The sequence below is a fragment of the Diabrotica virgifera genome, chromosome 1 (assembly GCF_917563875.1).
Source record: "Diabrotica virgifera virgifera chromosome 1, PGI_DIABVI_V3a".
NCBI lineage: Eukaryota > Metazoa > Arthropoda > Insecta > Coleoptera > Chrysomelidae > Diabrotica > Diabrotica virgifera.
The window spans coordinates 158077755-158096195 of record NC_065443.1 but is presented as its reverse complement, the minus strand read 5'-3'; the positions used below and the strand labels follow the sequence as shown (position 1 = coordinate 158096195).

General features: G+C 34.1%; 1 protein-coding gene across 7 annotated transcripts in view; it reads right to left on the bottom strand.

Moving 5' to 3' along the window:
- Positions 1-18176, bottom strand: part of LOC126878798 (ankyrin-2) — a 113700-nt gene extending 95524 nt beyond the window's left edge. For 6 of the 7 annotated variants that reach the window (XR_007695786.1, XR_007695785.1, XR_007695787.1 and 3 more), the window contains exons 1-2: positions 17867-18172; positions 17614-17805 (exon numbers count right to left, since the gene is read on the bottom strand). Coding sequence is in view for 4 of the 7 variants with exons in the window: in XM_050641693.1 (XP_050497650.1) it covers positions 17614-17790 (177 nt within the window). In the remaining 3 variants the exon portion in view is untranslated. Of the gene's footprint in view, positions 1-17613; positions 17806-17866 lie in introns of all 7 variants that reach the window. The other variant, XM_050641695.1, reaches the window with a different exon arrangement.
- Between the last annotated feature and the right edge of the window lie 265 nt (positions 18177-18441).

Genomic DNA, 18441 nt, shown 5'->3' with positions numbered 1-18441 from the left:
TTTTTTTGTTATAATTCTTTGTGTGTGTGTGTAAATAAAAATAAAAGTTATCTTTCTCATTTTTAAAGTATTTAGACTTATTACACTTTGTATCAAATTAATAAACCAGGTTTTTTGCTTTTTTGCAAAAAACGTTAGTTTTTGCCAACTCTGAGTGGAGACCTAATACCTCACTTCAAAAAGGGAGACAAGTCGGACCAGGGGAAATACAGAGGAATTAATTTATTAAACATAACACTAAAATTAACAAAGTGATAAAAATAAACTACTGAATGAAATTGGGGTGACCAGATGCTAAGGGGTTCAAGTGATAAAATGGTTCAATTGAGAAAAACGAAGTCAAAGTTAAATTTACATAGTAAATTCTACACAGCAAATTAATTACTTATGAACTTATTTTGAATTAATTTTATACCTTTTATTTATCGAATTGTAAAAGTTTTGCTAAAGTTAGTATTTACTTTCATTCAAAATATTTGAAATTTGAAAAAAAAAGTTCGCACTTGTACCCCTCCGCTTCAAATTTTGCACTTGTGTCTCTTTGCCACTTAAGTACATTACGAATTTCTTAAATTCTTAACCTAAACCGGTATCTCTTTCCCACTAAATTTTTAATACTATCTAGTAGTATTTTGTGCACTTAACTCAGTTTACAATATTTTGTCACTTGTACCCCTTAGCATCTAATCCACTCAATTATAACAGTAGCAAAAAGAAGAACTAGGTCTTAGGTCAAGAAGATCATGCACCGACGCTATATTTACAGTGAGACAAGTGCAACAAAAAACATTAGAATACAACAAACCTGCATATTTATGTTCTATGAACCTTAAGAAGGAATTTGACAAGGTCAAACTAAAGGATGTTATCTGTTTATTATAAGCAATAGAGATACCTGTAGGGATCATCGAAACCATTGAAAATATCTTCCAGAATAACACAATAAAAATAAAGGATAAGACTCCCTGAGCGTTCTATTGTTCAACCTGATGACGGTTGAAATAATAAAAATAAGTAAGAATGAAGAAAGGATACCAAATGAGGGAAAACAGCTTAAAATAATCTGCTATGCAGATGACACTGGCAGATGATTTACAATGTATGCTGTACCAATTTAATATAACTGTCAAAAAATTTTAACAATAATTTCCCCAAAAAAAAAACAAAATGCATAGTTATGTCAGTTAGTAAATCTAATAATATGTAAATTGGACCTGGAGGGTCAGATAATAGAAAAGTGATTTTAAATATTGTTCTGTTACTGTATCTTTGGTTGCCTATATAGATGGCGTATAGGTGAACAAGGATTCGGATTAAGTTAGGTTAGGTCTGATCCGGGGAACCGGTACAAGCTATGTAAGATCATCAAACTAAATAAAGATATCTTAATCAAGAGTACTTAATAGTCTTCATTAAAGAACCCAACTAAACATGGTGGCAGCGGTGTTGAGTGCAGCACGTATATTTTAAGTACAAAACTATATTACCCATTAACCACTAGCACATGCCAAGAGTAGCAAAGCAAAGTTAAGGGCAAGAAATCAAGAAAATATTACTGCATTGTGGTCAATTGTGGTTGAAATCATACCCGACATAAAGTAAAACTGAAAATGTCTACTAATACTACTCCTGGTACAAATACTCAAGTTATAGTAGGTCCAGCACCATTGAATGTTAACCCTCCTGATAAATTAAATTTTTTGACCCCAGCAATTTGGCCTGCATTGAGGAAAAGGCTGGAACGCTACATGTCGGTATCAGGGCAGCTCCAAAAGACAGAAGAACAAAAAATAGATACTGTGTCTTATGGGAGAAGAATCCGAAGATATTTTGATACAATTTCAAGAAATTCCAGATACTTACGAGGAAGTTCTAAATGCTTTTGACAAATATTTTATCCCTAGACGTAATATTATATATGAACGTTTCAAATTCAATTCTACAGTACAAAAACCAGGCGAAAGCATTGACTTATTTATTACTAGCCTACATACCTTAGCAGAACATTGTAATTATGGGCAACTGAAGGAGGAATTGATCCGAGACTTATCGTAGTAGGCATACTGGACACAAAAACATCAGAAAGGCTACAGCTAAAAGAAACTCTAACTTTACAGCAATGTATACTGGAAGCAAGGCAAGCAGAGTTGCAGGCGATGCAGAATAAAGATTTACTAGGTTTCCAGATACATATTGGTAGAGTGCAACTAAATCAAAGTGGTGCGAGCACATCTAAAGTGAGTGATGGTGAGGGATCCAGTGGTACTGTGAAAAAGTGCGGTTTTTGCGGGCTACAGTTCCATTCCCGAGAGCAGTGTCCTGCCAACAAATCGACATGTAAGAGATGCATGAAGAAAGGCCATGGGGCTTCCGTATGTAGGAAAAATAAGGTCAGATCTGTCAAAATTGATTTATTAGAATTAGAAAATAAGTATAATATAGTAGAATATGAGTCTGATGATGAATTAGAGGTAGAAACTAATAGCTTTCTTTGTTCAGTACTCAAAATTGATCATCAGATAAATCATATTGACTCTAAAGAGTGGATAGCATCCATATACACTGTGTTAACTTGGCGATTAGAGATAGGGCTTAAAATGGCAATACTGCCATAATAATTTATAGACATGTAAACATTAAAAGTGTCGGCGGCATGTGTAATCATTAAAGAGTATCAATTTCATTGCCGGATTCCCAAATTCAATCAGCCCTGGATTCTTATGATAATTATTAATTTATTAGACATGTATTATAAACAAGAAGAGTGTAGCATAGTCATAATTTCATCTTCAAAATAGAGGTGGCTATTTCTTTAGTTTTTGAATATTCTTTTAAAAATTCTTACTTGTAAATTGCTTTACTTATTCATTATTAATTAATAGGATTATTTTTTCACCAACTACGTACTCAGTGATTGCAATAATGTATATTACTATGCAATAAAGAGACTAATAATCGAGGAAAGAGAAAAATTGACAAAGTGATTTTAATAACATACATACTGTTATTATCCGAACGAGTAGATACATTTTTCCAGTTACATCTTTAACAGTTAAAATATCATTTTAAACAACGATATCTTCTTGAAATTTAACGTATTGCACCCCATTTCGCACCAATTCATTTTGTGCCAATTCATTTTGCGGCAATTCTTTCATTTATTCAAATTCTACGTGGTTGTTTAGGACGATACAGTGTATGTTTTTAATTTGTTTTTGTATGATTTGTTTTGTACTTTTTGTTCTTTTTGTTACCATGTCAGTTGATACTCCAGCAGAAAAGGCTAAAACAAGAAAATGGTTTTACAGTGGTAATTCCGGACAACAGTGTGTAGATTTATTTTCTCTGTTTTGTGAGAGGAAACCTATTCGGTGCGTACAAACAATTCATAATATTGTTAAAAATTTTGAAAATTGTTACTGCCTCAAACAATGCAGAAATTGCCACCGTCAAGAAGTGTCACTAGAAAAAGTTGAGGAAAGAGAATACCGGGATACACAAATTTGTGCTACAAATGACGTAGATTCAACACATTCAAGTAGAAGCGTTGCTCAAGAGTTGGATGTTAGCAATGCTACTGTGACTAAAGTATGGAAAAAGCACGGTTACAAGACTTTTCAATATGTAAAAAGTCAGCAGCTTTATCCAGACGATTACTTTCGAAGAATGGAGTTTTGTGAAGATTTAATGACGAAGGCTAATGATGATCCAAATTTTATTAAAAACATATTTTTCACTGATGAATCTTCTGTTTCGTTAGTAGGGAGACATGATCCTTCCATTACGAGGTATTGGACTCGGGAAAACCAGGCATAGAAATGTTGTTTGCCGAACTCAACGTCCCCAAAAAGTTAACGTCTGGACTGATATTTTAGGAGACCACATAATAGGTCCATTTTTTATTGAGGGCAACTTGAACAGCAGAAACTACCTCGATTTGTTGCAGAATCATGTTCTTTCCGCTATTATCAATTTTCCTGATATAAATCTGGAGAATGTTTGATTCCATCAAGATGTATGTTCAGTTCACAACGCACGAATAATTCGGGAGTATTTAAACAATACTTTCCCGAATCGAGTTATCAGTGGAACAGGTGATATTAAGTGGCCTGCGCGATCTCCAGATCTTAGACCCCTGGACTTTTTTGGGAATATTTAAAAAACACCGTCTACGATCATCCTGAGGCTAGAGCCCAAAACTTGGATGAATTAAAAACTCGAATAAGAGAAGTCTCCAATTCTCTACTATTTTGTAATGTTGTACATTGGGTAATTACTCTTTGACAAATAAATAATATATTTTTGTTTTATCTTGTGTGTGTTAGCACCACACCACCAAATCGTTACAAAAACGTGACAAAGTGTCGCTTTGATTAGAAGTTACTCACAGTAACGAAATAGCTCGTCGTTTCGGCCCGGCAAGTCAAGAACGCATGTACGAGAACGGGACGGGACAACGGGAATTATCTAACATGCATTTGGTAATATGGTGACAAAATAATAGGTGACTGTCACCTATTACCGCGATATCTCGTAACGTTGGTAACGTTACCGTTAAATAGCGGTAATTTCCATCTCTATATTAAATGAAATGCCATACCTCACTACTTGCTTACTCTTGCTGAGCGGGAAGTTCCAAAGTTAAAGAGAGGGGAAGGCTCAACGAGGAATAGTAAATAAGCAATAAACGAAAATGTAGTTTGCCGGTAATTTAACAATCGTATTAGGTTACCTACTCCTTGTAAATGAGTAATTTCCAAACTGTAATTATTTATTTTAATCTGCCGATGCGATGGACGATTAAACATCGATACTATAGTGGAATAGTAAGCAATATTGCCGATTTTAGCGCTTCCTTCAATGTCCTATACCAAATTACAAAGTAAACGCTCTGTATATGTCAAAATTAAATAAAAATGTAAACTTTCTAGTAGATAGTGGTGCAGATATTAGTTGTCTTCCAAAAAGGTTATTGGACCCTAATTTATTAAAAGATGTTAAGCCAACAAAAAGAATTGTAACTGGCCCATCTGGGGTTCGATTGTCTGTCCTTCCTTGGCACTGTGGATGTTAATTTAAAATTTAAATAACTTAAATTTTGACACTCAGGTATATATAATTAAAAATCTGGCAAAACCTATTCTTGGAAGAACAGCTATTGTCAAACTAAATGTTCTTAAACTTTTTCATTATCAGATCGCACCATTAACATCAGATAATGCATCAATAAAAACTCAAATTTTATCTCAGTTTAATAAAATTTTTGATAGTGTTGGGAAATTTAAAACAGAATTAGAAATAAAATTAATTGAAAATGTACAACCGTATGTACAATCTGTGCCCAGAACAGTTCCTATACCTCTGTTAAAACCTTTAAAAGAGGAACTTGATAGATTAAAACTTTTGGATATAATAGAGCAGGTAGATTTTCCCACAGAATGGGTTAGCCCCATAGTAGTCGTGCAAAAAAATAATAAAATTCGACTTTGTGCCGATTATACCAAATTAAATCGATCAGTTTTGCGAGCACATTATCCTATTAATAAAGTTGAAACTATTTTGGCAAAAATATCAGGTTCACATTTCTTTTCAAAACTGGATACTAATTATGGATTCCACCAAATAAAATTAACCAAAAATTCTCAACTTCTTACTACATTTATTACCCCTTTCGGTAGGTTCTATTTTAAGGTCCATGTCACCAGCCCCCCCTTTTTCAATTTGAGGGTCAAAAAAAAGCTCATTCGATTGTATCACCTTTCATTCGTTTGTACTGCCCCCACCGTTTTAAATCTGCCTGGAGGGGCTGGTGACATGCCATCCCCCCCTTTTTCGATTTGAGGGTCAAAAAAAAGCTCATTCGTTTGTATTGCGTTAGTACTGGATTGTATCACCCTTCATTCGTTTGTACTGCCTCCACCCTTTTAAATCTGCCTGGAGGGGCTGGTGACATGCCATCCCCCCCTTTTTCGATCTGGGGGTGCGGGATGGGTATGTTCGTTTGTACTGCGTTAGTATCGGATTGTATCGCCCTTATTTTGTTTGTACTGCCCCCACCCGTCTAGATTGGCCTGGGGGGGCCAGTGACATGCTACCCTCTACTCTGCACTGTTTGCCTTCTGAATGTCGAAAAGAGGCTATTTCGTTTGTACTGCGTTAGTACTGGATTGTATCACCCTTCATTCGTTTGTACTGCCTCCACCATTTTTAATCTGCCTGGAGGGGCTGGTGACATGCCATCCCCCCTTTTTCGATATGGGGGTCCGAAATGGGTATGTTCGTTTGTACTACGTTAGTATCGGATTGTATCGCCCTTATTTTGTTTGTACCGCCCCCACCCGTCTAGATTGGCCTGGGGGGCCAGTGACATGCTACCCCTCTACTATGCATTCTTTGCCATCTGAATGTCAAAAATAGGCTATTTCGTTTGTACTGCGTTAGTACTGGATTGTACCGCCCTTATTTTGTTTGTACTACCCCTACCGTTCTACATTTAAAACAGAGAAGGATTAGTGCTAGGAGTAAGGACACAAAATCAGCCAAACCTTGCGCATAGTAACACCGCGGGTGTAAAATTTGGTAAATTCGTCAAAAATGAAACGAATTAAATTTTGAAACTAAAAAACAGGCTTGCAAGCCACTCTCCACTCTCCATGGGGAATGGAAATTTACCCCCTCAGATGGATCTCGGAGTAGTAGCGATTTGAAAAATGGTACATGTATTTGTTGGAGATATTTTGAACACCATTTTCAATCAGAGATCAGAGCAGCGACCTTGCCTTTTCCTACTAGGAAGAAATTTATCCATCCCCTCAATAAATTTTACAGTTTTACACGCTATCGACATGAAAATCAAAGATCTCATGCGGCGCATTCCGAAATGCACTCTTCGCTGTACAATTTCAACCTCTCTGGATAACTGATTAACTGAAACATACATACGGCAGAATTCATTGGAATCGAAAATTATTAAAAGTATTTGGAACATTAAATGAAAAATTCCCACAATCAATATCTTTCCTACCATCTAATGCGAGAGACCAGATAACAATAATTGCCGTTGCTATGTTATGATAATTTGTTTTCTAGAAAGGTTTGTATTGTTCATTTATGACTGCAATGAGATTCAGAATTTCCGTATTCCATTTGCAAAATAAATATAGTGTCAAAAACTTGCTTATACATTTGACGCACTGTCCGTCAACGTGTTAATTGACTCTACAGATTCAGTGCCAAAACGATACATTTTTATAGAAAAATATTTGCAAATATATGAAATGCCAAACTGACCTATTAAAGAAACAATGACGGTGCAATTTTCGATTTTTTTACTATGGAATTATCGCTGTATAGACCAGGGCGGATCTGTTTTGAAGTGGATGTGAGAGGTGGCATTTTGATTTTTGCAGATAAAATTAGGTGACAACTTCAGTAATTATAATTGGCTTATGCTCCTTCTCAAATATGTCCGGAACATTAATAAAAACATTCAAATATTTAAAAATTTCGAAAAACATCGATTTTTTTCAACTTTTCAATCGTTTTTAAAACGATTCATTTTGGAACAAAATCGTAGGGAAATAAAATAAAGATAATTGAATTTTTTATGATATAAGACTATAAAATACACTTAATAGATTTTGCATAAAAATTTTGGAATCTAAATTTTTTTAAAAAAGTTAAAATTTTTTATAAACTTTCTGAACAAAAAGTAGACCATTATTTAGAAGTTTGCTAATTTTTTTACATATAAAGACACGCCCTACCTATCTAATACAGTTTACAGAACTTAAGTTGGTTTATTTAATCGGCCTCAGCAATGTTTTAAAGTTATACACAATTTTTTGGCTTATAAACAAATACAATGAGGACGTTTGAGGTAATAAATACGAATAAATTCATTTTTCTGTTATTTATCAAATAAACATTTTTTTCTGTTTTAGGACAACAGTTAAATATATCTCGAATTAACTAAAGTAAATTCTTTCTTCTGTTTGTCTCAATTAATTAAAAAAAAATTTGGGCACCCTGTATAAATAATTATGTAATAAATAGAGAATTGAATAATCTTTCAAATAAGCTAGCACACGACCCACATTTTCATTTAAAAAAATCATCGATTACGTCATCACACCCAGATGGATTACGTTAGTAGTATGATAGATATCCCAAAAATTATAATTTAAATATAAAAATCGACCTGTTTAGGAATTTATCTCCAGAGTTGCCCATTCTCGAGAAAATTAATTTATTCCAACTCAAACGTCCTCACTATATTTGTTTATAAGCAAAAAAATTGTTTATATCCTTAAAACAGTGCTGAAACCGCTTAAATAATCCGATTTTAATTTTGTAAAGTGTATTGGATTGGTAAAGTACCTCTCGATACGTAAAAAAATTAGCAAACTTCTAACAGGTCTACTTTTTGTTCAGAAATTTTTAAAAAATTTGAACTTTTTCTAAAAAAATTTAGATTGCAAAATTATTATGAAAAATCTATTATGTCAATTTTAATGAAATTTGGTGGACGGATTGAGTATGTTGTAAGAATTTTCTAAGTAAAATACGAAGGTTCTAAGTGCAACCAAAGTGGTTGAAAAACATTGAATAAAAAGAGGCTTATTTTGCCCTCTTATTTTGTATTTATTGCTATTTGTCAGAAAGGATAATCATTTAAGATATTTTATACCAGTCGTGTCGTATATCATACAAAATTCAATTATCTTTATTTTATTTCCCTATGACTTTGTTCCAAAATGAATCGTTTTTAAGTTACAAGCAATGAAATTTGAAAAAAATCGATGTTTTTCGAAATTTTTAAAAACTTAAATTTTTTTAATAATGTTCCAAACATATTTGAGAAGGAGCATAAGTCCATTATAATTACATATAAGTTTTCACCTAATTTTATCTGCAAAAATCGGAATGCCACCTCTCACATCCACCTCAAAACAGATCCGTCCTGGTCTATACAGCTATAATTCCATAGTAGAAATCGAAAATTGCAATGTCATTGTTTATTTAATAGGTCAGTTTGGCATTTAATATACTTGCAAATATTTTCTATAAAAATGTCTCGTTTTGGCACTGAATCTGTAGAGTGAATTAACACGTTGACGGACAGTGCGTCAAATGTATAAGCAGGTTTTTGACACTATATTTATTTTGCAAATGGAATACGGAAATTCTGAATCTCATTACAGTCATAAATGAACAATACAAACCTTTCTAGAAAACAAATTATCATAACATAGCAACGGCAATTATTGTTATCTGGTCTCTCGCATTAGATGGTAGGAAAGATATTGATTGTGGGAATTTTTCATTTAATGTTCCAAATACTTTTAATAATTTTCGATTCCAATGAATTCTGCCGTATGTATGTTTCAGTTAATCAGTTATCCAGAGAGGTTGAAATTGTACATCGAAGAGTGCATTTCGGAATGCGCCGCATGAGATCTTTGATTTTCATATCGATAGCGTGTAAAACTGTAAAATTTATTGAGGGGATGGATAAATTTCTTCCTAGTAGGAAAAGGCAAGGTCGCTGCTCTGATTTCTGATTGAAAATGGTGTTCAAAATATCTCCAACAAATACATGTACCATTTTTCAAATCGCTACTACTCCGAGATCCATCTGAGGGGGTAAATTTCCATTCCCCATGGAGAGTGGAGAGTGGCTTGCAAGCCTGTTTTTTAGTTTCAAAATTTAATTCGTTTCATTTTTGATGAATTTACCAAATTTTACACCCGCGGTGTTACTATGCGCAAGGTTTGGCTGATTTTGTGTCCTTACTCCTAGCACTAATCCTTCTCTGTTTTAAATGTAGAACGGTAGGGGTAGTACAAACAAAATAAGGGCGGTACAATCCAGTACTAACGCAGTACAAACGAAATAGCCTATTTTTGACATTCAGATGGCAAAGAATGCATAGTAGAGGGGTAGCATGTCACTGGCCCCCCAGGCCAATCTAGACGGGTGGGGGCGGTACAAACAAAATAAGGGCGATACAATCCGATACTAACGTAGTACAAACGAACATACCCATTTCGGACCCCCATATCGAAAAAGGGGGGGATGGCATGTCACCAGCCCCTCCAGGCCGATTTAAAAGGGTGGAGGCAGTACAAACGAATGAAGGGTGATACAATCCAGTACTAACGCAGTACAAACGAAATAGCCTATTTTCGACATTCAGAAGGCAAACAGTGCAGAGTAGAGGGTAGCATGTCACTGGCCCCCCAGGCCAATCTAGACGGGTGGGGGCAGTACAAACAAAATAAGGGCAATACAATCCGATACTAACGCAGTACAAACGAACATACCCATCCCGCACCCCCAGATCGAAAAAGGGGGGGATGGCATGTCACCAGCCCCTCCAGGCAGATTTAAAAGGGTGGGGGCAGTACAAACGAATGAAGGGTGATACAATCCAGTACTAACGCAATACAAACGAATGAGCTTTTTTTTGACCCTCAAATCGAAAAAGGGGGGGATGGCATGTCACCAGCCCCTCCAGGCAGATTTAAAAGGGTGGGGGCAGTACAAACGAATGAAGGGTGATACAATCCAGTACTAACGCAATACAAACGAATGAGCTTTTTTTTTTACCCTCAAATCGAAAAAGGGGGGGCTGGTGACATGGACCTTCTATTTTAAGCGGCTACCCTTTGAAATCACTGTGCCCCAGAATACTTTTACTGTTTACTTAACAAAATATTGTCAGGTATAGACGGGGTTGTCAGCCACATAGACGACATATTATGCATACTTTGGAACAACATAATAGTATTCTGAAAGAAGTATTAAGGCGGATAGAACAAGAGGGGATCACTTTAAATAGAAATAAATGTGTTTTCGGTGTTCAATCACTTACTTTTTTGGGACATGTAATTTCTAGTACAGGCATATCAATTGACCCAGAAAGAATAAAAGCTGTTTGTGATTTTCCAGGGCCCAAGAATAAGAAAGAAATTTTACAGTATTTGGGAATGATAAATTTTTCTTCTAGGTTCATCAGCCATCGTTCTGATTTATTAGAACCACTAACAGCTTTACTAAAGAAAAATGTTAACTTTAATTGGGGCATATCACAAACGGATGCATTCCAAAAATCAAAACTGCCTCTATCTAAGTGTCCTACTTTGGCCTATTTTGACCCTACCAAACAAATTTTGGTTCAAGCTGATGCATCTTCTTATGGCTTAGGAGCATGTTTAATTCAAATTTCTGATGGAAAATCTGAGATTGTAGCATATGCATCAAGGGTATTAACAAATACTGAGAAAATGTATCCTCAGATTGAGAGGGAAGCACTAGCTTTGACATGGGCTATGGATAAGTTTTCAGAATATGTTATCGGTTTACCATCAGTTACATTGCAAACAGGTCATCGTCCTTTGTTGCAAATTTTACAGACAAAACCAATTGATGAACTGACACCTAGACTACAACGTTTCAGGTTACGTTTAATGCGTTTTAATTACATTGTTTATTATTCGCCAGGCAAAGATTTAGTTATCGCTGATGCTTTGTCACGGAATTTTTCTGATAGTGCTGTACAACCAGAAACAGAGGAATTAGAGGCTGAAACAGAGGTACATGTCAAACTTTTACTGCAATCTCTACCAGCTACCTCTAGTTTTCTGGAACAAATAAAAGAGGAACAAAAGCTAGATGATATTTTATCTCAAATAATACAGTACACTGCAGAAGGATGGCCAAATAAAAACAAATTAAATCCTGAATTAATCCTTTTTACCAATATCGGTTTGAGTTTTCATTGTCAGAGCATATTTTGCTTAGAGGTTCTCGCATTGTGATACCTTATGCACAACAATTACGAGTTTTGAAACTCATTCATGAAGGTCATTTTGGTATCGTTAAATGTAGAAACCGTGCTAAAACTTCAGTATGGTGGCAAGGTTTGTCTACACAGATAGAGAACCTGGTTAGAAATTTTCCTCAGTGTATTTAAAATATAACTAATCCTAAAGAACCAATGATTGCTGATAAGTTTCCTGATAGGCCATGGCAGAAAGCAGCTCTTGACCTATATAAATGTCATGATACATGGTACTTAATAATTAGAGACTATTAATCAAGGTTTTTTGAATTCTTTAAACTTACAAAAATGACAGAACAAGTTATAGTTGAGAGGGTGAAAGAAATTTTTTCTAGATATGGCATAAGTATGTGAAATAGTGCGATCTGATAATGGCCCACAATTTCGAAATAATTTTGTAAAATTTTCACAAGAGTATGATTTTAAATTGATAACCAGCAGTCCTATTTTTCCACAGTCCAATGGATTTGTTGAGGCTGCCGTAAAGGTTGCAAAAATGTAATAAAGAAAAATGATGACATCCATAAAGCTCTTTTAGCTATAGAACTACTCCCCTAGAATGTGGGTTTTCACCTGCTGAATTGTTATATGGAAGAAAGATAAGGTCATTTCTTCCTTTGTTACCAAGTGACTTAAATAATCCTGTTGATTTGAGTCTCCTACGGGAAAGGGAGAGTAGAGCTAAGGATAGCAGTGCAAAACAGTTTAACAAAAGACATCGGACCAGAACATTGCCAAATCTAACAATTGGGGAATATGTCTGGGTAACTGATCTTAGGATTTATGCTAAAGTTGTAGATCTTTTCGATCAACCTAGATCTTATTTAATAGAATCAAATTCTGGTCAGGTTTACCGCCGTAATAGGTGGCATTTAATACCAGCACCTTATTACATAAAACCTAGTCGGTTTTCTCCAACGTTAGTATCAACAGAGTCTGTAGGCACCCATAATAATGATAATAATTTTGGGAACAAGCAGGAAAGTAGTATACAAAGATCTAAGCAAGATACAAAATGTAATTTGTCGAACCAGACCTTAACAGAACAAAATAGAGAAAGTGAACTCAAATTGAATGATTCTCCAAAGACTGTGTCTGAAACTATTGGTGCTAAGTCACTACCAGTATCATATGAATCCCAATTTGTGTCTACTCCTAAATTGCCAAGAAATATTGCTGAAATTCCTATTTCAGGTAGACCCAAACGAGAAATAAAAAAACCTTCTCACTTGAAGGATTATGTACAATAATTGTAATCTTTAGTGTAGGATAGTAGGTATAGTGTTTTGTATTAATATTTTGTTTAATTTATATAAACGGCTTAAAGGGGGAGATGCTCTGTTAGTGTATCTTTGGTTGCCTATATAGATGGCATATAGGTGAACAAGGATTAGGATTAAGTTAGGTTAGGTCTGATCCGAAGAACCGGTACAAGCTATGTAAGATCATCAAACTAAATAAAGATATCTTAATCAAGAGTACTTAATAGTCTTTATTAAAGAACCCAACTAAATAAATATCTAAGCATCATACTATCTAGCTATGAAAAATTTGAAACAGAAGTGAGAAATAAAAATACCGGGAAAGAAATGAAAGACAGAATTTACAAAACACAGAGAGATAACATAAAGAATGATAGAAACAGCAGATATGAAAACCTTTAGAAAAATTAATGGTAAGGCACTATGGGACAGACTTAGAAGTACAGATATATGACAGAGATGCAAGGTTGAGAACTAGGTAAGATAGGGAAGAGTAGAATCATATAAGCCAAATGACAACAAATAGAGTAGTAAAGGTGGCGAGAGATGTATCCTGAATAGGACAACAATCAGTAGGAAGACCACGAAAATGACGAATGGACAAAACAGTCAGATGGAGATGGACAAAAACGTAGGACAAACCAGATGGAGTCATGTCTACACAAAAAGAAGAAGAAAAGAGCTTCAAAATAATAACGAGATAAGCGTGAGGGGGAGTGAGAGAGTGTGAATCACATCACCAGTAATTGTCTAATTCTTTAATTGATCTAACTGATTTGATCAGATTTAATACATCAGATTTTCTTAAAACATTCTTTTAATATTTTTTTTATTATAGGTTATTTACTAGGTACATGCAATCAATAAATAAAAATTGTTCAAAGGGTTGTATGTATAAATTTGGATTTGTTATCCAGTGATAACAAAGGCTCCATTAGTCTCTTAGATTATTGAAATGTGCCTGTGTAAGTACTTCACTGCACTTAACTTCACTTCACTGCTGCTTAGAACCTAAATGGTAGTTCCAATGGTTTGTGCCTCTTCAGTCTCCAACTCTGCTCACTATTATGTAGCAGGTTTAGTACAGGATTGTTTGGGTAGTTTTCCAACTTTACCAAATAGCGGCTGCTGTATTCACTTCCTATCTTCTTAACTGTGCCCACTTGGAGATCGTCTTGGATTTCCCTGTCTGGTATAAACCAAGGTGCATTTGTTATGGTCCATAGTACCTTCGACTGGAAACGTTCCAATATCTCTATGTTTGAGTTTGCAGCCATACCCCATAGTTGTACACCATATATGTCCATATTGGTTTTAAGGCTAGTTGATAAACCAATAATTTGTTTTTTAAGCTAAGTTTTGACTGCCTTCCCAATATAGACCAGTAAGGATCTGTTTTTAGGTGGATGTGAGAGGTGGCATTCAGATTTTTGCGGATAAAGTTAGGTGATAACTTCGTTAATAATAATTTATTTATGCTCCTTCTCAAATATGCCCGGAACATTAATAAAAAAATTCAAATATTTAAAAATTTCGAATAACATCGATTTTTTTCTACTTTTTTTGTTTATAACTTTAAAACGATTCATTTTGGAACAAAGTCGTACAGGAATAAAACAAAGATAATTAAATTTTATATCAGATGCGATTGATTAAAAATGCCTTAATTTATCACCCTTGCTGCAAAATAGCAATAAATATAAAATAAGGGGCAAAACAAGCCTGTCCTTATTCAATGATTTTCCATCACTTAAGTTACACTTGGAATCTTCCTAATTCGCTTAGAAAATTTTTGTAATGTGCTAAAACCGTACACCAAATTTCATTAAAATTGACTTACTAGATTTTGAATAATAATTTTGCAATCTAAACTTTCTTTTACAAAATTAAAATTTTTTAAAATCTTGCACAACAAAAACTAGAACATACAAAGATTTGTCAATTTTTTTACATATAAAGAAGCACTTCACCTATCTAATGCACTTTACAGAATTGAAATCGGATTATTTAAGCAGCCCCAGCAATGTTTTAAAGTTATAAACAATTTTTTGGCTTATAAACAAATTAGTGCTGTGGCCAGGAGGGGGTGCTACGGGCTCCTTTATTTAGATGGACTTATCCAAGATTTTTATGTATTTTTTGACCCGTAGAACACGATTTTTTTGGGTAAGAGTTGATCCGGATGTCGATAAGATTGTTATAAACAAAGAACTTAAGGAATTACAAAACATCGATTTTTCGCAAAAAAACATTTTTTTGTATTCCTTGGGTAATTCTAAGCAAAAAATGTTCTTACAAGTTTTTTCGTAGGATGCATAGTTTTCAAGATAAACGCAGTGGAACTTTCAAAAAATCGAAAAATTGCAATTTTTGAACGCGAATAACTTTTGATTAAAAAATAAAATAGCAATTCTGCTGACAGCATTTGAAAGTTTAAGTCAAATTATACCGGTTTTAATTATTTGCATTGAAAAAAATTATTTTTAATTATTATTAAACAAAGCTATTTGTTTATAAGCCAAAAAATTGTTTATAAGTTTAAAACATTGCTGAGGCCCCTTAAATAATCCGATTTTAATTCTGAAATGTATTAGATAGGTAGAGCACCTCTTTATATGTGAAAAAATTAGCCAACTTCTAAATGGTCTACTTTTTGTTCAGAAAGATTTTAAAAAATTTGAACTTTTTTAAAAACATTTAGATTGCAAATTTATTATGCAAAATCTATTAGGTCGATTTTAACGAAATTTGGTACACGGTTTAAGTATGTTACAAAGAATTTCTTAAGCGAATTACTAAGGTTCTAAGTGCCACCAAAGTGGTTAAAAACATTGAATAACAACAGGCGTATTTTGCCCTCTTATTTCGTATTTTATTGCTATATTGCAGAAAAGGTAATATGTTAAGACATTTTTGACCAGTCGTATATCATACAAAATTCAATTATCTTTATTTTATTTCTGTACGACTTTGTTCCAAAACGAATCGTTTTAAAGTTATAAGCAAAGAAAGCAGAAAAAAATCGACGTCTTTCGAAATTTTTAAATATTTTAATTTTTTTATTAATGTTCCGGGCATATTTGAGAAGGAGCATAAGTCAATTATTATTAATGAAGGTGTCACCTAACTTTACCTGCAAAAATCCGAATGCCACCTCTCACATCCAAAAATAGACGTTTTTTCACAGATCCTTACTGATCTAATAGCCAATATCCAATATTTGCTAAGTTTCAAGCCAAGTTGTTTTCTTTTGTTAAGAATGTGTTTTCTTCAGGTCAGTACTTTGTAAGTCCAAGTGCATCCCTAAATACTTGATGCTGTCAGATTGAGGTAGATCTTGTCCATTTAGTGTAACACCTGCACTGATTTTACTTCATTGACTTTGATTCTCCAGTTTCTTGTCCAATCCTGAATTTTCACTAGATGTTGTTGGAGAATTCTTGCAGTTATGACTGGGTCTTTGTGTTTAATCATTATAGCTTTATCATCTGCAAAGGAAGCTGTGATTGTTTGGTTGCTTACTGGAAGATCAGCTGTGTACATAAGATAGAGAAGTGGACCAAAAACACTGCCCTAATAAAAAAATAACATAAATAATATACCTATGATTAAGTAAAGTACTTTCGTTTTGAATGCAATAAAAGCCTATGATAATAAGAAGAAAGTAATGAACCCTTTAAAAGAAGAATACATTCATCTGAGATGTACGATCAAACACTGTTTTTCAAGACAAAAAGTTGGAGTTAATAGCGGAAATTCAGGCAACTAGACATCATCATAATCAAAATCGAAAAGACGTCATTTACTGCTTAGCAGAGGCTTAGGACTCTGTGAATGAGAAAGTTATGAGAAACTCCTAGAAAAAAAATTGGCCAAGCCTTACTTATGAAGAAATGCCAGATATAGAGGCTAAAGAAACCAATTTGTTAAGGGACCTTGTGCAAAATATTCCTGGCTGTAAGATGATGAAGAATGGGTGCGAGCTGATTATGATAGTCATGAAATATATGATAAACGGTTACAGAAGAACCTTCAAAACCCTCTGATGGAAAGTGATGACGAAGGGGATGTCAACAGCGAACAGCAGGTAACCCACACAGACGCTGCAGCTGGCTTTGATCTAACACTACGCTATATAAAGCAACACCCTGCAACCCTCCAGTGCCAGTGGATACCATGTTATTGAGACGCTGGTGTAATTTAGCTTCGAGGGAAAGGAATTCTTTATTAAAGCAGAGAAATCTAACTCATTAAAAAAAAGTTAAATTTGAAAGGTTTGCTACAGTTACGTACTTAATATTTAATATTTTATTGTCATGTTTAGATATATAAAGTAATAAGTGGTTATTATAGTACCTGACAGCATTTATTTTTTCCAAATCTATTGCCAAATTCTGTTTCGGATTAAGCAGATTTTCCGATTACCGAAGTTCGGATTAGCGGGACTCTACTGTATTATTATATAAGTGATATTTTAAAAAATAGGCAAGTTATAAATTTTTTACCCTTGGTAATTGCTGTAACAATCCCTCTAGCCTCTGCACTCCAATCTTGGGATTAGCTCTGAGGGCATCAAATATCGTCTGCACCTTTTGTCTAGTGGAATCAGAAACTTTGTGACCATGTCCATTTGTCAGTAAAGCACTACCAGATTGGAACACCTGACTCACTTGTCCACCCATTTTTTCCTAAGAAGCCTGTTAAAATATATTTAATATCAAAACCACCTGACAGACATTTAATCATGAATAGGCTTACTTTATATATTTAGTTCAGTTTAAACCATGAAGATTCATTGCCATCGCTTTTGTAAGATAACAAAAAAATTTAGAAACATCTTGTCTCACACTGGAACAATAGGTGTTCCCAATATTAACATTTAAAATAAATGATATTCACTCACTTCTATTTACCCCACGGCACTATTATTCCATATTTACTGCAGTATAAATAGTTCAATTTGTTTTAAATGACAATTAATAATATTTATTAATTCCACTCTGTTATTATTTGCGCAGAATGAAAATAAATCAATAAGAGGTCTGAACTCTGTTGTTTGACGTTTTAAACTTTTTCTGTTGGTTGATCCTACCTACTAGTTATGCAACACGTACTACCATACTACCAATGAAAAATGACAGGATTAGAGGGTTTTTACTTCTAAACTTTTATCTTTTTTCTTTTATCTATGTTAGCGGCTTTTTAGCTCTGCAAGCAAGTCATATTTCTACTTTTGTGAAGTGTTGAGGATAAAATACACTTTCTCTGGAATAATATCGATTTGCCAATCATTTGAATCATTGCTAATAAAATGTATGTATGTTTGTTTAGGT